This window comes from Biomphalaria glabrata, chromosome 14 (genome assembly GCF_947242115.1).
Source record: "Biomphalaria glabrata chromosome 14, xgBioGlab47.1, whole genome shotgun sequence".
NCBI lineage: Eukaryota > Metazoa > Mollusca > Gastropoda > Planorbidae > Biomphalaria > Biomphalaria glabrata.
In genome coordinates this window covers 32,945,741-32,968,174 of record NC_074724.1, presented here as the reverse complement: position 1 = coordinate 32,968,174, position 22,434 = coordinate 32,945,741, and the positions used below count along the sequence as shown (strand labels likewise).

Here is a 22,434-nt window from a genome sequence, read left to right as displayed (position 1 = left end):
ATCTAGGCCTACCCACTACATCTAGGCCTACAAAAAATATATATAGGCCTACCCAGTACATCTAGGCCTAGCCAATACATCTAGGCCTACCCACTACATCTAGGCCTACCCAGTACATCTAGGCCTACCCACTACATCTAGGCCTACCCAGTACATCTAGGCCTACCCAGTACATCTAGGCCTACCAAGTACATCTAGGCCTACCAAATACATCTAGGCCTACCAAATACATCTAGGCCTACCAAATACATCTAGGCCTACCCAGTACATCTAACCTACCCAGTACATCTAGGCCTACCCACTACATCTAGACCTAGCCAATACATCTAGGCCTACCCACTACATCTAGACCTAGCCAATACATCTAGGCCTACCCAGTACATCTAGACCTAGCCAATACATCTAGGCCTACCCAGTACATCTAGGCCTACCCACTACATCTAGGCCTACCCACTACATCTAGACCTAGCCAATACATCTAGGCCTACCCACTATATCTAGGCCTACCCAGTACATCTAGGCCTACCCAATACATCTAGGCCTACCCACTACATCTAGGCCTACCAAATACATCTAGGCCTACCCAGTACATCTAACCTACCCAGTACATCTAGGCCTCTACCCAGTACATCTAACCTACCCAGTACATCTAGGCCTCTACCCAGTACATCTAGGCCTACCCACTACATCTAGGCCTACCCAGTACATCTAGGCCTACTCAGTACATCTAGGCCTACCCAGTACATCTAGTCCTACCCAATACATCTAGGCCTACCCACTACATCTAGGCCTACCCAGTACATCTAGTCCTACCCAGTACATCTAGGCATCTACCCAGTACATCTAGGCCTCTACCCAGCTACATATAGGCATACCCAGTACATCTAGGCCTCTACCCAGTACATCTAGGCCTATACCCAGCTACATCAAGGCCTACCCAGTACATCTAGGCCTCTACCCAGTACATCTAGGCCTATACCCAGCTACATCAAGGCCTACCCAGTACATCTAGGCCTACCCAGTTGTCACGAGTCGAGTCTGTGACCTATTTCGACCAGTTTCTAGAAGCTCGAGTTCAAACCAGTGCAAGTGTCCAGCGTAAACAAGTTAATTTTAGGTATCCAATCAAAGAAAGGGGTTAAGGAAAAAATAGCACACGTCAGCTTCTAGAAGGTCAAAGTTATTAAAATAATTAGGGGAGAAGTTTCCATGATTCTGGAATGTACGATTAAGAAAGGTATAAATTGAGGGAAAGTCAGTTAGACGGGGTCCTCGCTCAGTTCTTGATTAGTAATAAGTTTTGTGATATTAGCGGGTCCATTAAGTAAAGTTTTAGTAGTTGAAGTTGAAGTTATACTAAGTGAAGTTTTATGTATCTTTAAGTTTTATTTATGAAGTGTCAAGTTGTTATTGAATTAAGAAGTTAATTTGATGTGAAAGTTGAAGAAGTTATTAAAGAAGTTTGAAGAAAATACAGAGAGATGTTTCTTTCTTCATTTCATTGAATTGTCAAGTTTGATCATATAATCCCCGGCAAGTGTGATCATCACACCAGTACATCTAGGCCTCTACCCAGTACATCTAGGCCTCTACCCAGTACATCTAGGCCTCTACCCAGTACATCTAGGCCTCTACCCAGCTACATCTAGGCCTCTACCCAGTACATCTAGGCCTCTACCCAGTACATCTAGGCCTCTACCCAGCTACATCTAGGCCTCTACCCAGTACATCTAGGCCTCTACCCAGTACATCTAGGCCTACCCAATACAACGCGTGGACTAAATGACGTCCTGAAGACCACAACAGATCCATAATCCAAGTCTTCAAGCGGATTCGAACTCGTGATTCCCCAGAGCGTGGGTCAAGCTCTTAATTCACTCAGCCACTACGAAAATCACAAAAAATACTATAAAAAGTGAATGGCTGTTGTCTAAATGTTATAATGTCTTATCTGAGAACTTATTATAGGACTTATCTTACCTTTCAGAACACAAGCGCAACCCGCTCCACTATATATCTTCGCCCTTCCTTCCCAAATGGGTGACTACTGCTTATCAAGGCAAGAACTGAACGCTACATTGGTTCCTCTCTATGTAAAACTATATAAGCGCTGCTCTTATCTTCTTATCTTATATTATACAGACGTTACTTAAAAAAAAGAAGATGATTACGTTCTACGCGTCATGCATCTAGTCATGCATGTTAACCAATGACTTAAATTCTGCCAAGTCACTGGTTTTCCTGGCCAGCTCAGGCAACCCATTCCATGCTTTAATAGCACTAGGGAAGATGGAGCATTTGCATACATTTGTCCTAGCATATGGAACGAGGAATGTGCCTTTATCTTTGTGTCTTTCTGAGTATTTCATCAGGTTTTGTTGAAGAACTTTAAAAATATGACAATGTCTTTGTGAAGTAGTCATAGGCCAGATCTAAGCATAGGCAAACAAGGCGGCCGCCTAGTCGCACAGGACTAAACTTAATTTAGACAAAAATAAAATCAAAACTTGGATCAGATCTCAATATATAGTAGAGCACTATGAATTTCATTAAGTTTACTAGTCTTACTCTGTCTCTATCTCAGAAATTGCGATGTATGAATTTGAATTTAAGTTATTTGTCTACTTAGATAAATACGGGCAAGTTTTTGATAGATTGCTTTTTTTTTCCCGTTGTTTCTTGTTAATTATTTTTTATTTCATTCAGGGCCAAGGGCCTCCAATTATCTAAGCCCGGCCCTGTCTAGTCACTGAATAAATTTCCATGTGTATAGTTCTGTTATCTATTGTAGTATTATAATGAATATAAAAGTTAATCGAAAAACATAGGCCTATTATGTTTCTAATTTAAGATCGATAAATCAGAATTTAGTCTTTCAGTCTTAAAAATGGATTCAGATAAATGCAAGGGTCTTATTACCAACCATACGTTTATCACAATTTTAAATTTATGTTCACAGCCAGGAATATTTTTTTTCCAACGTCACATCAATATTAAGCCAACGAAAAAATAATTAAGCTCTGGTTATTTGATCAGATGTAAGGAATAATTTTGTTTTACTGTGGGGATAACAGTTAGGAGGAAGAAGGGAAATAATTCCATTAAAGACCTTGCGATTTAATGGGGGAGATGATGCAAAACACATCTGTTTCTCTGTTCGACTGTTCACAAGGGTGGCATGTGGCCAGCACAACGACCACCCACTCGACGAATGTCAGGTAGACATTAGAGTTTTGCGAACTCTGTGGCAGGGCGGCGTAAAAGTTCCAATCTTAATATTCGTTCCGAGCGCCTTGTCGCCTAAGTCTTTTGGCTTCAAAACGTAGAACGTAGGACGTATTGTTATATTGTTAGGCCCTATATGCTTGTATTTTTTTTTCTTCTGTTCAGCAATGTCACTAGACTAATTAGACGTTGGGGTACCACACATGATGTTTGGACAGTCTCTCTCCATTCCTCTCTGTATTTTGCCAGTCCCTTTATAGACCGACCATACACATGCTATTGTTACATTCGTTAACATTGTAGGATTGTAACAACAGTGACAACAACAGAAATAACAGCAACACCAATAACAATAATAACAATAACAACACTATTAACATTAGCAAAAAACAACGACAGCAATAACATTAGCAACAACAACAAAAACAATGACAATAATAACAACAACAGCAATAACAACATTAGCAAAAACAACACAACAACAACAATAACAACAAAAGCCACCACTAGGATCATCGGACCACAAAACATTAGAACTGCTGCCTAATTACCGCACGAAACTTAAAGAGAGCAAAGTCATTCAAAAAACCGTAAATGAACTCAAAAGACAGCATTCTCAAACTACAGGGTTGTCTAGACTGCACCGACTGGAATTTGTTTAAAGAGACCACTTCAAATCTGGAAGAATGGGTCTACGCAGTGACGAATTCTGTGAGAGAACATGTGTATAAGTACTAAGAGTATCAAGATGTACCCCAACAACAAACCATGGGTCACTGCAAAAATAAAACGTGAAATCATCAAAAAGAAAAGAGCATATATGAGTGGCGATGGACAGACAAGGAAAAGAGCTCAACGAAATCTCAACGTCGTTCTTGAGGAAGGGAGGAGAAACTACCGCACCAAGCTGGAAGACTCAATTAATACAAGTGACATGAGACAGGCGTGGGGCATCATGGACAAAATGACAGGAGCACAAGTCAAAAGTAAAAATAACCTGCTACAAGAGACGACAAAACATTATCCAACAAGTTAAATGATTTCTATTGTCGTTTCGACACTAAGGATTTTAATTATCTAAGACTCAAAGCAACATTAGCAGCAACAACAAAAACAATGACAACAATAATAACAACAACAGCAACAACAACATTAGCAAAAACAACAACAATAATAACAACAATAACAATCCCTTTGGGGAGGGGTCGGCCGAGTGCTCTCACCATTGCGTACCATTTCGGACTTTCATTTTGGGATAGTGGCGGCTGAAAGGTTATTAAGTCTAGGTTCCTCATGCTGTTGCTGATTATTCCTAGGCATAAATAGATCCAAATGCCCCACTACTATTCTATTTAGCCTATCTGTAAGACAGTTCAATAAAAGCGTTTGAGATTTAAATTTGTAAGTACATTCTAGAAGAAGATAAGAAAAAATCTTATCTCTACAGTTCAAGCCCATGTAATAGAAATGTCCCAGTGCTCGATTTCCTGAACTATCAATCGCAAATCTTGAGCAGATCGATAACGACAAGGAAGGTGAGAGAAGGAATTATATTCTTTATTTTAAAAACTTACGAGCTAAAATAAAACACACTTTTAGAGTATATTAAATAGTTGTATAGACATTATTTTAGTACAACTGGGTAGAACACATTAACATGATATTTATTAATTATTATTTTATGTGATTAACTATACAGAGTTATAATTCCAAAGAGAATTTTAAAATAATATAATTGTGAGTTTTAGACAGTGAATAAACCATAAATAAATGATAGCATAAGGCACATAGTGCTATATATGCAAATAAATAAAAGAGTTGCTCATGTATTGAATCACCTTGCCAAAAAATCGAATCCTTGTGTCATCTTTGCGATAGTACTGGATACTTGTACAATCCTTGTGGTAGTATTGGATACATATATTATAATTGTGATAGTAATTTATTCTTTTATCATTTTTGCAGAGTAAATGGCGAGTTGTATCACCTAAGCGATAGTATTAGGTACTTGTATCATCTAAGTGATAGTATTAGGTACTTTTATCATCTAAGTGATAGTATTAGGTACTTGTATCATCTAAGAGATAGTATTAGGTGCTTGTATCATCTAAGTGATAGTATTAGGTACTTGTATCACCTAAGCGATAATATTAGGTACCTGTATCATCTAAGTGATAGTATTAGGTGCTTGTATCATCTAAGTTGGATGGCTGCCTGGTCGTGCGGTTTGCGCGCTGGACTGTCGTTCGGATTTATCGACGGTCGAGTGTTCAAACCCTGCCCGCTCCCATCCCCCGTCGATCTGCGGGAGGCTTGGACTAGGAAGTAAATTATCCTCAACTCTGAAGGAACATCCGAAACATGTAAAACATTTTACAAAGTGATAGAATTAGGTACTTGTATCATCTAAGGGATAGTATATGGTACTTGTATCATCTAAGGGATATTATTAGGCACTTGTATCATCTAAGCGATAGTATTAGTAACTTGTATCCTCTCCGTGTTGGCACTGGATGATTGTATCACCTCTCATCACCTCTGCGATAGTTAAATGAAACAATCTACGTTAAGTTTTGTCCATGCCAATAATTAGTTATTTCTGTCAATGTTTATCAGAACAGAGTTACATCCAGAAAGCAAGTCTCCGACACACACAGAATGGTTTGTGTCGCAATATCAAAATGTGTTTTTATGATCATCAATATTCTTGTGTTGGTAGGTATTGTATCTATCTATCTATCTATCTATCTATCTATCTATCTATCTATCTATCTATCTATCTATCTATCTATCTATCTATCTATCTTAACTATCTATTTATCTATCTATTTATCTATCTATCTATCTATCTATTCTATCTATCTATCTATCTATCTATCTATCTATCTATCTATCTATCTATCTATCTATCTATCTATCTTATCTATCTATTTATCTATCTGTTTATCTATCTATCTATCTATCTATGTGTCTTTTTATCTTATTTATAATTCTATCAATTTGGTCTATTATACAATGAACTTTGTATATTTTATATCTATACATATATATATATATATATATATATATATATATATATAATTAAGTGATATATATATATATATACATATCATATTTATACACACACACTTAATTCTGTCAGCTATTATGCTTTTTAAATGTTTTGAAACATTGTTTAGTAGACTCCTATATTTGTCAATCTGTATATATGTACAATTGCATTTCAGATGGCAGGAATAGGGGCAGCTGTGGTTGGTGCCCTACTGAGATTTATACCCAAATCTCTTTTAGAATTTATTTTCAAATATGTGAATAGTCTGCCCGGGGGTACGTTGACATTTTAGTTTTCTCATTTTGTAAAAAAATTTTCATGTAGCAAATTTGAAGGTATGATATTTATTTTATTTATTAGTTTGTAATTATATTGTAGATAGGACATATTATTATAATGTAGATAATGTGTAACAAAGTTGAAGGTGGGACATTTATTTTATAGATATATTGATTGTTCTACTGTAGATAGGACATATTATTATAATGTAGATAATTTGTAAAAACGTTGAAGATGAGACATATCATTATACTATAGATAGGACATATTACTATACTGCAGATAGGACATATTATAATGTAGGCAGGACTTATTATTATAATGTAGATTGGGCATGTATAATGTAGATAGGACATATTATTAAAATGTAGATATAACATGTTATATTGTGAATAGGAATAATGATTATATTGAAGATAGGACGCGTGATTATAATGTATATAGGACATATGATTATATTGTAGATAGGACATATAATTATGAATACTTCTACACGTATATATTCCGAATGTGTATTTTTCACCGCAAGTAAAGGAACTGGTATAAATTGTTCTAACGGGTACAGGTCAATAACAGAATTGATGACTTAGCGCAAGTTGCCCTGACTGTCATCAGCTTTACAGGAGACAAAAAAATGTTCGAAGCACAATTGTTAAGATGGTTGGTTATCTTGTTAAGACAGTTGGTTATCTTGTTAAGACAGTTGGTTATCTTGTTAAGACAGTTGGTTATCTTGTTAAGACAGTTGGTTATCTTGTTAAGATGGTTGGTTATCTTGTTAAGATGGTTGGTTATCTTGTTAAGACAGTTGGTTATCTTGTTAAGACAGTTGGTTATCTTGTTAAGACAGTTGGTTATCTTGTAAAGATGGTTGGTTATCTTGTTAAGATGGTTGGTTATCTTGTTAAGACAGTTGGTTATCTTGTTAAGACAGTTGGTTATCTTGTTAAGACAGTTGGTTATCTTGTTAAGACAGTTGGTTATCTTGTTAAGACAGTTGGTTATCTTGTTAAGATGGTTGGTTATCTTGTTAAGATGGTTGGTTATCTTGTTAAGACAGTTGGTTATCTTGTTAAGACAGTTGGTTATCTTGTTAAGACAGTTGGTTATCTTGTAAAGATGGTTGGTTATCTTGTTAAGATGGTTGGTTATCTTGTTAAGACAGTTGGTTATCGTTTTCATTCAGTTGGTTAGCTTGTTAAGACAGCTGGTTATCTTGTTAAGACAGTTGGTTATCTTGTTAAGACAGTTGGTTATCTTGTTAAGACAGTTGGTTCTCTTGTTAAGACAGTTGGTTCTCTTGTTAAGACAGTTGGTTCTCTTGTTAAGACAGTTGGTTATCTTGTTAAGACATTTGTTTACATTTTAAGACAGTTGATTATCTTGTTAAGACAGTTGGTTATCTTGTTGAGACATTTGTTTACATTTTTAAGACGGTTATCTTGTTAAGATGGTTGGTTATCTTGTTAAGACAGTTGGTTATCTTGTTAAGACAGTTGGTTATCTTGTTAAGACAGTTGGTTATCGTGTTAAGACAGTTGGTTATCTTGTTAAGACAGTTGGTTATCGTGTTAAGACAGTTGGTTATCTTGTTAAGACAGTTGGTTATCTTGTTAATACAGTTGGTTATCTTGTTAAGACAGTTGGTTATCTTGTTAAGACAGTTGGTTATCTTGTTAAGACAGTTGGTTCTCTTGTTAAGACAGTTGGTTCTCTTGTTAAGACAGTTGGTTATCTTGTTAAGACATTTGTTTACATTTTAAGACAGTTGATTATCTTGTTAAGACAGTTGGTTATCTTGTTAAGACATTTGTTTACATTTTTAAGACGGTTATCTTGTTAAGATGGTTGGTTATCTTGTTAAGACAGTTGGTTATCTTGTTAAGACAGTTGGTTGCCTTGTTAAGACAGTTGGTTATCTTGTTAAGACAGTTGGTTATCGTGTTAAGACAGTTGGTTCTCTTGTTAAGACAGTTGGTTATCTTGTTAAGACATTTGTTTACATTTTAAGACAGTTGATTATCTTGTTAAGACAGTTGGTTATCTTGTTAAGACATTTGTTTACATTTTTAAGACGGTTATCTTGTTAAGATGGTTGGTTATCTTGTTAAGACAGTTGGTTATCTTGTTAAGACAGTTGGTTGCCTTGTTAAGACAGTTGGTTATCTTGTTAAGACAGTTGGTTATCGTGTTAAGACAGTTGGTTATCTTGTTAAGACAGTTGGTTATCTTGTTAATACAGTTGGTTATCTTGTTAAGACAGTTGGTTATCTTGTTAAGACAGTTGGTTATCTTGTTAAGACAGTTGGTTATCTTGTTAAGACAGTTGGTTATCTTGTTAAGACATTTGTTTACATTTTTAAGACAGTTGGTTGCCTTGTTAAGACAGTTGTTTATCTTGTTAAAACAATTGTTTATCTTGTATAGACGATTAGTTATCTTGGTAAGATGATTATTTTGCTAAGACAGTCGGTTATGTTGTCAAGAAAGCTGGTTATCTTGTTAAGACATCTGGTTGTCTTGTTAAGACATTTGGTTGCCTTGTTAAAACAGTTGGTAATCTTAAACAGTCCAAAGTCAAGTGTGATCAGGAGCTCAGTTTCTAAGGAGAAATTTCTAAATTCTTTAATAAACTCAATCGTCCCGAACTTCACCTATTCATCTGTGTAGTTGTCAGGGTTGGGCATGTGTTATGCAATTTCCAGTGCTAACGTTTTAGGCTTTGGTGGAATTATGAGGGATGATGTTCAAGACTGCTCTTTTATCCATTTAATTAAATCTGTATTGCATGGTCACACAATTAGTAGAGAAGAATCATTGTATAGTCAAGAGCATAGTGCATTTTTTAAACGAGTTAATAAATACCTTAATATTTATATATATGCTGTACGCACGTTTATGCATAGAGTTAAAGTTTACTGGCCGTTAGGGTTAGGGTTTGGAAAACAATCGCCCCCCCCCCCACACACACACACCAAAGTTCTGGATCCGCTAGTATTAAATAAAAATAATAATTAAACTGAAAAAAAAAATTGGTAGAACAATTATGATTAGTATTATTAAAAAATGTAAAACGCTTGCATTTGATGAACAGCCTGATAGACAGGTCTCTTGTAAATATCTCAGTTAGACATATAATTGAATACAGTAGTGTAAATACATTTTAAGTAATTTTTTAAAACCCATTTGAGCTCTTTTTGGCCAAGGGCCATGGCGTTATGTCTTAAATTTTGTCCCTGACTAGACTAATTATTCATTGCAGTGGCTCAAAGTGGTTATGGAATTCCGAAAACAGCCGATGACTTAATAAACCTGCCAATGATATCCGAGGTTGGCTTGGCTTTCTTGGTTCTAGGCGCTCTGCTGTTCCTCATCGGCTTCCTGGGCTTTTGTGGATCTTGTAGCGCCTGTTGTAAGATGTTGTTGATTCTGGTAAGTTGGTATAATAGCAGGTTCCGTCCTCCAATCACCCTCTGGCTGCCATGAAGTTCTGACTTGAATAGATAGCAAATCCTGCTCTTTTTTTTTTACAAGCTGAAATTATGCGCATATTAGTAAGCTGGTCACAGTGGCGTAGCTAGGATTTCGCCATCATTTGGGGAATCCGGGGGGCTTGACCTCTTTGGAGGGCCAATGCATTTTGCGTAGTATTTAATATTTAATGTAAGAAACAATTTCAAACACTCGTTGGCCACACTTATGAGACCCTAGATTGACCGTTATAAGTTTTTAAATAAAAAATTAATGCATTTAAATTTGGCTAGAGAATTAGGTTTAGATCTAGATCCAACATTGCTTTTGAAAGGACTACCGCGTTCTTGAAAGTACTATCGAGTTCGGGGCATGTCCGAATGTAAGGCATTATTGATACAAGAGTTTAATAATTTAATGCCCTGGACAATTATGCGCACTGCCTTCTAGGTAAAAATTCTCAATTTTTTTGTAATCTAACATTTATTAGTTATTAAGAGAAAAATAATCCTTCTATAAGTTGTATAATGGAGATATTGTTATTTATATTTTTGATGTTTTTCCAATTATTATGTTATTGGCTGCGTAGCCAGCCACGGAAATACTGCATTCCTCATTAATCTACGGATTCGAGGACAAGCCTTATTATTATTATGTTATTGTGTAGGAAGAAACATTGGAAATGGATGACATTTGTATTAGAATTTCAGAAAGATCATCCGCATTAGAAAAGTATGACTTCATTTATTTTAACAAAGCTCATATCAAGTCTCTCTGTCTGGTAAAAAGTGCAGCGGAAACTTCCCATAATTATTCATTGACACCGACAAGACATGAATCAATTAAAAAAAAAGTAACCAATTAGACAATTAATTACTGGTAATTCATTATTTTTTTTAATAGCAACAACAGAAACTAATACTTCAGTATTCACAGATATGGCTAAATTTGTTGGGTTTAGTCCCTTTAAATTATTGTTAACGCTCTTTCTCCCTCACGCATTCTCCGATCAAGTTGATACTTTAAACAAGCATTAATTGTACCTAACAAAACATGAATCAGCAAACAAAAATACTCAATTAGTCGATTAATGGTCTTTATCTGCAGCTGCTCAGATTACGTCAGATCCCCACCGTATTTAACAACGGAGTCAGCAAAAAAAAAACTAGTTATGGAATTCATACTCTCTCGCCTTGACTACTGCAACGCCGTGCTGCAACGCCGTGCTAGCAGGTATACCCGATGCCCGGGTACGCTGTTCTGCCTCATCGTGGCACCCGGGTGGAAACGACCATTAGAGGAAGTGGTCAGGCTAAATGAATGGCGAAACAAAACCCCCAGTGAGACTGCCCAAGGGTAGGCAAGAGCTTACCTATTGCACGGCGCGGGGTTGAAATAGAGCTCTCATGGTCCTGTCGATAATCCATGCGCCATTCCTTAAGGGACCGTTACATTAATGGCGAGTTCCCCCATGGTTAGCTTGGTACAACATAGGAAAATGGCGGAGGTTCCCGGTGCACTCGGCCTTCGGCCGTGTCTAGCCCATGCGTTGGGGGCCAGATGCATCGGAAATAGCAATGCTTTACATAGGCATTGACTTGGGTCTCTTCCAGACAGAACTGTGTGTTCAATCAGGTTTTTTTTTTTTTTTTACTGTTTGACGCTCAAACAGGTTTTTTTTTCAAACTTAGAGCTCGAAGAGCCTTCGGCTTAGCTCTTAAGACGATCAAACGGTATACCCGATGACAAAATAGCCAAGCTGCAACGTATTCAGAACAACCGCCGCACGAATAATCCTTAAAAAACAAGACGAGATTCTGCTACTACGCTCTTGCTCACGCTCCTTTGGATTCCTGTGAAAGCGAAAATCATCAGTGTATCTACAACAAAGAAATTCCCTTGTACCTTAGCGACCTGATCACTCCATATGTCCCTCAGAGAGCCCTGCGCTCAATGGACTCAACGCTTTTAGTGGTGCCACGTTTCTCCCTCAAAGGCTACGGTCTGCGGGCTTTTTCAGTGCACGGAACACAGGTTTGGAACTCAATTTCCATTAATCTCAGACAGAGAATATGCTACACTACTTTCAAGAGGAATTATGATTATTATTATTAATTATTTGTAATTCATTATTTTGTTTGATATGGAAAATGGGAAATAACTTGTACATTATTGATAGATACAGTTTTAAGTTATTCCGATTTAGATAAGCTTTTTTTTTAAAAAAAAAGATTTTTATATTTAATGCTTTGTTAAGCGTGTACTATTGCTATCTTCCAGTTTGCTGTTATAATGGTGGGTTTGATGGCAGGTGAACTGGTTGTAGGTACCATGTTCTTAGTGGAAGACTCACCAGTAAGTTGTTCTTTTTTACTTCTTATCTCGTTTCTTATGAGTTTCACTTTTTCTCACATACCAAATTCTTGATGACGTTCCCAGAACCCGAGTTGCTATAGTAACGTACAAGAGAAGACATGAAGTGACGTATTAATAGGGTAACGTTTCCATGGTGCCATTTTTCTTACTCCCTCCTAGTCGCCTAGTAAACCTAGGAACAAATGATTAACTCATGTTACAGGAACTAACTTAATAAACAAACTACAAAACTTTATATAAATCTTTGGTCGTCCTGACCCATTCCTTCATTACGTGTGAACAATGAGACTTTCTAAAAAATTATCCTAACAAGAATTCGCCCAGCCTGTAACTATGTCACGTATACAAACACATGTGTGTCTGTCATCAGTACTGTTACACTAAAGTCCTCTCTAAGCGACTACGACGCTCCACTCTTATCTGCCTACTATGTCATGTATACAAAACACATATGTGTCTGTCATCAGTACTGTTACACTAAGGTCCTCTCTAAGCGACTACGACGCTCCACTCTTATCTGCCTACTATGTCATGTATACAAAACACATATGTGTCTGTCATCAGTACTGTTACACTAAAGTCCTCTCTAAGCGACTACGACGCTCCAATCTTATCTGCCTACTATGTCATGTATACAAAACACATGTGTGTCTGTCATCAGTATTGTTACACTAAGGTCCTCTCTAAGCGACTACGACGATCCACTCTTATCTGCCTACTATGTCATGTATACAAAACACATATGTGTCTGTCATCAGTACTGTTACACTAAAGTCCTCTCTAAGCGACTACGACGCTCCAATCTTATCTGCCTACTATGTCATGTATACAAAACACATATGTGTCTGTCATCAGTACTGTTACACTAAAGTCCTCTCTAAGCGACTACGACGCTCCAATCTTATCTGCCTACTATGTCATGTATACAAAACACATATGTGTCTGTCATCAGTACTGTTACACTAAAGTCCTCTCTAAGCGACTACGACGCTCCAATCTTATCTGCCTACTATGTCATGTATACAAAACACATGTGTGTCTGTCATCAGTACTGTTACACTAAAGTCCTCTCTAAGCGACTACGACGCTCCAATCTTATCTGCCTACTATGTCATGTATACAAAACACATGTGTGTCTGTCATCAGTATTGTTACACTAAGGTCCTCTCTAAGCGACTACGACGATCCACTCTTATCTGCCTACTATGTCATGTATACAAAACACATATGTGTCTGTCATCAGTACTGTTACACTAAAGTCCTCTCTAAGCGACTACGACGCTCCAATCTTATCTGCCTACTATGTCATGTATACAAAACACATATGTGTCTGTCATCAGTACTGTTACACTAAAGTCCTCTCTAAGCGACTACGACGCTCCAATCTTATCTGCCTACTATGTCATGTATACAAAACACATATGTGTCTGTCATCAGTACTGTTACACTAAAGTCCTCTCTAAGCGACTACGACGCTCCACTCTTATCTGCTCATGAGCAGTGATGCCCATCACAATTCAATCTTCGGGCCATTTTAATTTCCAACACTAGTGTCGAGGCCACATGAAGGAAAAGATCCAAAAACTTGATAAAATTGACCTGAAACTATTTTATCTCAAACCCGAGGATGTAGTACTTACATTGAATTATTGGGATATTTGAATTTTCTCTTTACATAAAAAAAATGGCGTAACATTTTAAAACTACTTTCAAAATTAAGGTCGCTAATTAAAGAGTGCCTAATTATCCGGTGCCTAATTTTCGCCTTGTCAAAAAGTGCCTAATTATCCGGTGCCTAAATTTCCGGGTGCCTAATTATCCGGGTGCCTAAATTTCCGGTGCCTAAATTTCCAGATACCAGTAAATCCATAAGAAAAAAAGCGAGGGCCCTAACGTAGGTAAAGATGCATTTATTTTTTTTTTGGGGGGGGGGGGGGGGGCAGATTTTCTATATTTTGTGCCGACGTTTCGATGGGCCGGATGGAAGCACATCGCGGGCCGGATCTGGCCCGCGGGCCGTATTTTGGGCATCACTGTGCTAATACAACAGCTTCGAGGGCATATTCTATTCTATTATATCTATTGTTAAATGTCTGAGTCTGTGAGCGTGAGACGACGTTTGTACATTCAAATTACAATCTTTGCTCTTTCTATCTCACTAGATTCACGACACGATTAAACATGAGCTGAGGAAGAAGATTAAATCAGACTACAGTCTGAATGGAACAGATTCATTTAGTCAAAGTTTCAATGTCATTCAATTTTATGTAAGTATCCCGAAACTCTCCTATACAGGAAAAAACTATTCGGAGAATTGTATTTATTCTCAGATATAGGATTACTGATCTGAACATTCCAACATGAGCAAAAGCAAAGTAAAAAAAAAATGCTTTTTTAAAAAGAAATGTTAAAATCCTATTAATGTTTTTGGATCAGTAATGAAATTAAATTTGTAATAGATCAAGACTAACAATAATAAATCTATGCGATTAGAAATATTATTTTACCCATTGGTTTTGTTAAGCGTAATATCATGCTTTTAGCGTTTTTAATACGCTATGATCCTATCACTTATCTGGACCAGTTGGAAAGGGGGAGAAAGAAAGGGGTATCTGGGTGACCGCTTTTTTAAATGTATTTAAATAAAAAGGGAACGACCTGAATTCGCACTTGTGTGCTAAAGCCTTCTCAGGCCAACGCGGTAACCACTCTGCTAGCGAAGAGTCCATGAACGTATGCTTATCTAGTGTTTCTATTTCATATTTTGTGTTCACTAAACCTGTGACGGCAGACTAATATAAAGGAAACTGATTCAGCTTATACCACTACTTCGATCAAGCACTATTTCTTTCCCTTGTTTGAGATACCAAAGTTATTTATTACTAATAGTTAATTAACTTAGTGGTTACCTTTTTTTTTTTTATTGTCGGGTAAAATAACTACTTGCGCAAAATTTCAGCATGAACCGAGATTTGGGTGTCGGAGAAATAACGTGTAGAAAGTTTTGGTCAGACAGACAGACACACGGACGGACAGAGTGACTTGATATAAGCCTTGTAAAAATGAGAAGGAAGAAGAAGTGGGCGTGTGGCTGTGATTTTTAATTCCGGAATTTTTAAGGTAGTACATGAGTTTACAAAACTCTAAGGCGGTGGGTCGTTGTGATGGCATTAAGACACACTGTTCATTAACCGTTTGCCATAGAAACAGATTGATCTTTACACCATTTGTCCCACAGATCGTGAAGTCTGAAAAGGGGTACTTATTTTACATAGATTTTTTTGACTGTACATTTGAGGCTAAATGTTAATTATATATTGTGGAATAAATGCATAGTGAGAGCTTTGAACATCATATTATATAGATCTAATTCCTAAGTGAGTTTCCCAATGCACTTTATATCAAAGTATAAAAAATGGCAACCGCTGTCACGAGAAAACTGGAAAATCTGGAAGAGTAACCTTTCTTGGGAAGAACACCTTGGAACTCTGACAAAGAAAACAGCCCAGCGACTCAAAAACTTTAAACTAAACAAGAAGATCCTAGATACGTTTTACGACGCGACTATGTAAAATCTGATATCATATGGGATAACTTGTTGGCAAGGCAACGCTTCATCTAAACTGTTGCGCCGCTTAGAAAACATTAGAAAAAGGGCATCAAAAATCACACACTCAACACTGCCACATTTAAATGGACTTTTTGAACAAAAATGTGTAAGAAAAGTCGGAAAAATCTTGGAAGATTACAGCCACCCGCTCCATCATAACTACGTCAAGTCGTCGCGAACTGGGCGAATACTGTCAATCCAGACAAGAACAAAGCGGTACAAAAACTCGTGCGTTCCATACTCGGTCAGACTACATCAACGTCACTTTTTGATCAGGAAACATGAAAAGGACCAAGATGCCTGTGTAGCTGCTGAATGAACTCTTTATGTTTTGTCTGTTCTATTAATGTGTATGTTTCTGTTTCGTTGTCTTTATATGAGAAAAGAGTCCTTGTAATCAAAAAAAAATTTCCATAAGGATCAATAAAGCAGTCACGGTCTTAGTCTTAGTCAGCTTTCAATTAAAATTAAAACTTTTTATTCCTAAGTGGTCCTAATACACCTGTATGGTCGTAAAAGTTGGACACTGAACGCTGAGGTTGAAAGGCGTTAGGCCTTTGAGAGTAAATGCTGCAGAAATGTGCTGGGTATCAGATACCAGGATAAGAATGAGTTTGTACTGTTACAAGTCAACATTCTGTCTGGCAGAATAGAGAATCACCTCAACACTGTGAAGAAACAAAAGCTGAGCTGGTTCGATTATATTCTTTGGATTCGTTTCTAATCCGAGCGTCTTGAGATACGAGCCATCATTAATAGGGATGCAATAATTTACTTATAATTGGATCTTTCCCAGACATAAGTTTATTCAGACTGGAAGATGGAGTCATGCTTTCGTAGGGCTAGTTCCAAGAGTCTTACCTTAATCTTTAAGACCATTATGACTAAGTGGAAGTGTACACTTTTTGTGTTGCCTTACTTTAGGTGATTAGTAAACTAAAGTCTGCCAGAGTAGGGATTCACAATTGATCCCTCTAGTCCAGACTTAATATACAACTGTGGAATTGTATTAGTGTATTACATATTGTATTAGTATCTATAGTGTAGAGTTCAGATAACAAATTCAATATATGAGATTAGCATCATTACCTTCGCGGTTATTTCCAGACAATGCCGACTATCCATTTGTTATTAAAGGGAGGTCAGTTACTCGATAGGACATTGATGGACTGTCCTGGTTGAATGAGACAACAAACATTCTCTTTACAATGTCCCCTAGGACGTGTTTCACTGTGTCCTATTGGACTCTCCCGGAACATGTGTCGCCTTATTCGGTTGTTCCCTGTTTCGAAGGCTTTTGAATGTTTCCCTCTTATTTTATGGATTAGCTCCCTTTCTGTCCCACCCCTTCTCAACAAACTCTAGACTCGAGCAATGTTTGGAATTAATTCTTTGGACTTTGTTTTAAATAATAAAAAGAAAACTTGTTAAAAATATAACAACACAGTTTAAAAAAAAAAGATTATATAGTAATTGAAAATGTTAAATATCACACTCTCTCGCCCCTCTCTCTCTCGCGAGAGAATGAGGCTGATGAAGCGCAAATCTCAATCACTTGAATAAATTTTCATCACGCAAGCCACATTCTCATCTCCCATGTTCATCAATCAAAAAGCCCTGCGGCGATAGGCAAGTGGCGAAGTGGCAGGTGTGGATACACTGGCAGCCATAGCTACAAACCTACACGTAGGCGGCCCAGTCCATGTGGTCGCTTATCAGTGACTGTGATAGCACTGGAACTCGGCAGCCGTTTGAGCGTCTAAGCAGCCCCTTTTTAGGAATGCACTGCTTACCTCCTAAGCATGAGGAAGGAGCTAGAAAAGGTGCCCTAAACATTGCCTGCCCCCCTTGACCCTGGCTAGTCTCCCGCGACTGGCGGGGATCCCACTAATGCGAGAAAAACAAATCAAATACAAACATCAAGAAGAAACAAATCAAAACACATATCACATTATAATGACTATTTGTCTTTAATATTAAGATCAAACTGTACCTAGAATTTCCACAAACCTCTTTCAATCTTACCGCAAACAAAAAAACAGTGGATCTATACAGATTTTAATGTTTCTTTTTTTTTAAACAGTTCGAATGCTGTGGAGTGGAAAGACCATCAGACATCGGGCTAAGATTAACTGGATTTTGTCTAACAGTAAGGAAACTCTTTTTTTAATATAAAAAAGCAATAAGAACATAGCATATAAACAGTTGAATGTAAAAGTTGTATACATTTATTTTAGAAACCTAGCCAAATTTTGCAGATTTACCGCTCTTGTTTTCTCCCAACAAGGGGAAGTCAATCCATTTACAATGGGAACAGATCGTCTCTCTGGACGTTAAGTGTCACAGTTAGAGTGGGATAAACGCTCACATGTGTTGCAAGGGCGTAAGCGGGATTGAAAATTGTAGTGTCCTTATTACAAGGTTGCCTCTCTTTAGACTTAGGAACAACGCAAGTTTCATCGTAGTTCCTTTTTCACCTTTACCTATCCCTTAGTCTGTTGGCATCAAGCAAGACTTGTCGACCGTCTTTCCCCATTCCTCCCTGTCTTTTTGCCTTGTTTCGAACTTCTTTCAATGGCAGGCCCGTCCATTCTTTTATGTTGTCCCCCCATCGCTTTCTCTGTCTGCCTCTTCTTCTTTTTCCTGGTACTGTTCCCCGGAGGAAGGTCTTTGCCAGCCCCGCAGATCTTGTGATATGTCCATAGATTTTAAGCTTGAGTTTTTTTTTTTTACAATAGTTAGCAGGTCATCATGGGGTCCGATCGCTGCAGAAACCCTGTCTCTAATCTCTTGGTTTGTGATGCGGTCTTTGAATGTAATACCTAGGATCCTTCTATAGCATCTCAATTCCATTACTAGGATCCTCCTCTCTAGCGTCCAAGACTCGTAGTTCACCACAGGTAAAAGACGGAGGAGCGACAGTGGCGTAGCTAGGGTGTACGATGCCCGGTGCGGCAGCTCATCAAGATGCCTTTTAAAAAAATCAGTGTACAGCCAAATTTGTTTCTATTATCTCGAATAAGGAAAAGAAAAACCAATTTTACAAAAGGAGATGAATCTTACTTGCTTTCTCGCTAGCAAAACTATCAATAATTATAATAATTAAGCATATTAATTTTCAGCATCTCTTGTCTGTTGGACGAAACATACTAAATTATTCTTTGAAGGCAAGCGATTCTTTATCTACTTAAGTTTGGAAAAGTTTTGATTGCATGTATCCATACGTACATGATTGCGAGAAATATACGAATGAATGTAGATATTTTTTTGAGAAAAGAATATAGGAGATTGAAAAAGTAGCAATATTAATAAATGTTTAGTTAACAATTCAGATACAGCAGTTTGTGTTTGTTAATTCGTGTACGATTTTTAGTTTTTACTGAAAGTCTTACCTTATCTTATCTTATAAAATACAGACGCTACTTAAAAAAAGAGGATTACGCCCTACGTCCCTTGATCAATCCAGTCATGCATGCTCACCAATGACTTAAACTCTACGAAGTCATTGGTTTTTCTGGCTGACCCAGGCAACTCGTTTCAGGCTCTAAAATAGTCTAAAGGCTCTAGGGAAGATGACGCATTTGTACAAATTTGTAATAGCATATGGCGCAGGGACGAATTGGCATAGGTGGAAAGTTTGAGGTCCTTTACTACTTGATGCCCCGATTGAGCCGCAACACCCGCACATTGCTAGCTACGCCTCTGGGGATGGGTTATTCTGAAACTAGGAATCACTTGAATTAAATATACACACTATACAATACACTACAATTAAACAAGTTTAAACAGTCATCGTTCTAGCTTCTAACTACAACGACCAACTCCGTCCTTTCAAAACTTGTTGTAATCTACCTCTCACTAGATTTGGAAACAATCAACTTCGGCCCTTTTATGGCCATGACATTAACTTACCGGCATCTGTTCCAAGAAAGCAAATTTGTTCCACGAAGTCGTCGGCATTTAACCGTCACCTTGCTCTGCAGGCGCTTGCAGAAATCTAAAAATAAACTTAATGCAACAGCTGCTTTATGCTACGTGACAACGACTAGCACCACATTTTACAGCTCCGTCACAGCAACAACAACAACAAGAGGCGTTACAATAATTTATTAGATCTCATTGAAAAAAAAGGTTACATCCTACTTTCCCACAGAATGTGACGTTAGGATGTTACACCAAACTAAACAACGTCATCCAGGATAACATTGTGTATGAAGGCCTTGGTTTCGCTGGTCTGCTGCTGCTGCAGGTAGGTCGATACTATTAGTTATTCGCATTCGAGCCATTTGTTTTTCTTCCATGATTGCGTTGCTTCATTCGAAACCTTAAATAGTTTGATATTTATATTATGTATTTAATGTTGATTTTATGGTAGGCCTATTTAAAATAAATAATAACAATACTTTTAGAAAACTGCATGTAGTTGATGAAATATTTTTAAGTAACTTACTTACTTAGACTTAGGTCCTCCCGCGCCGTTCGGCGCATTGGGCGGCAAGCTGTCTCCGTAAAGATCTGTCATTTGCAATGTCTGGAGCCAGGGTTTGGCCACCCTCGTCGCATGTATAGTTTGTCTTTATGTGTCAAGTTTGCCATTTCTGTAGCAATTGTGGTTTTACAGGGTGGAGTCGCTAGCCCTACGCCAAACCCCCCTCCTTTCTCACCCGGGCTTGGGACCGGCAGATGGCGGAGTAAAGCTAAAAATAAACATTTAACGAAATAACTCAAACAGAGGTGCCAGTAATTCGAAATTACACTTAAAATACCACTAAACGAAGAAAAGAAAAAGTTCTCTATTATTTTATTAGCACCGTAAGCACAAATCTAAAGTGCCCGGATGTGGACCTGCAAATGATCATGGGACTTGCATTCTCTAAAGTGCGTTCCACAATTTTCGAAAGCTGAACATGAGACTTTTATTTCAGAACTTATTAATTTAAAGAAAAGAATTTATTAAAACACCTAAAACTCGTAAACTATGTAAACCATTTAAGAAGTAGTAAAACTCGTAAAATACCTGAAACACGTAGGACGAGCGTAAACCATTGTCTACACATGGAATCGATTCCTCATTGTCCTTCTTATCTTTTACATTTGACACAATAAAATCTGTTCAGGAAGTAGTTCTCTCCAGCTGCAAAGACATTTATTTATTCATTTTCTTCCACAGCTTATTGAAATCATATTCGCAATTGTGATATTCAAGAAAAACAAAGTGTCTCCATTCTAGCTAGCACTCGGTTCCATAAGCCCATGTAAACATGGAAAGCTCCTAAAAAAAAAAAAAAAGTAAACATGGAAAGCAGAATATAATAAGATAATACAGTAGTTGGTTTTAGTGTGTTTTTTTTTTAACTGTTAATTAACATGAATAAAGTTTATTAATTGTTTGATTTCATAATTGATAATTTTTTTTGTATATGTTTAATATTAGTTACCTTTATGACTAATGCATGTTATTTTGTAACGCAATTGATTTTTTGATCTTTCTATAATTATACATATATAGGCAAATCACAACGACCATTTCTATATGGTTGATATTTGTCTCTGATTGGAATAGGAAACTGTTGTTCATGTGAATTGTTCATTCGTAAATAAATTTGTGAACTTTTATTTAATATGGTCTCTTACAACCTTTTTGTTTGGAGTTATTAGCGGCCCCCGTAAGGGGAAAAAGCCGCTATTAGGTTTGTGCAAAATGTCCGTCTGTCCGTCTGTCCGTCTGTCCGTCTGTCACACTCAGATCTCGAAAACTAGAAGAGATATGAAAAATATTATTTCATCATTAAATCCGGCTTGAAAAGTTTAGGTGCAACGGCTACTTTTGGTTTTCTAAAAGCAAACCGTTTAATTTATAAAATTAATTATGCAAGCGATTTTTTCATAAAAATACACCAATTCTAACACAATTACGTAAATGTAATGGAGGCAATGTTACAATATGCTAACAAAGATGGACAATTTTTGTGTATTTTCAGTATCACTAAGTCAAATATATTTTTAAAATGTACAGGAAATGTTTACAACAAATACAAATAATAGTTAAAGACGTTTTTTCTGGTCAACTAGCTGCTAAAATTAAAAGAAAACATTTCTGTTTGTTTATAAAGGCTAATAATGCACTTTGTATGTAAATATCACGCACATTTTTTTAAATGGACTTTTTATGCAGCGATTTTCGTGCAGTAGCGTAACGTCGCAACATGATCAGGTGCTAAACCAATTCCTTAAACTTTTTTTAAAAATCAGATTTTATTTATTTTTTGTTTAGTGCCCCCATCCGAATAAAAGAAGCTTATTTTTGTGCGTTTTGTCTGTTGGTCGGTCTGTCCGTCACGATTAGATTTAAAAAACTAGAACTCTAAAAGCTATTGAAAATCTGATTTACCCTTTAATGTTCCTCCCATAACATCTCAAT

The 22,434-nt window shown here is 37.1% G+C and overlaps 1 protein-coding gene across 1 annotated transcript; it reads left to right on the top strand.

The window, feature by feature from the left end:
* The first annotated feature begins 4,629 nt into the window (after positions 1–4,629).
* Positions 4,630–21,629, top strand: LOC106074441 (tetraspanin-18-like). The gene is made up of 9 exons (XM_056011564.1): positions 4,630–4,760; positions 5,842–5,940; positions 6,453–6,552; positions 9,819–9,988; positions 12,308–12,382; positions 14,566–14,670; positions 18,097–18,162; positions 20,167–20,262; positions 21,184–21,629. Exons 2-9 carry the CDS (start codon positions 5,884–5,886, stop codon positions 21,241–21,243), a joined length of 729 nt encoding a protein of 242 aa, XP_055867539.1. The 5' UTR covers positions 4,630–4,760; positions 5,842–5,883; the 3' UTR covers positions 21,244–21,629.
* Positions 21,630–22,434: the final 805 nt, after the last annotated feature.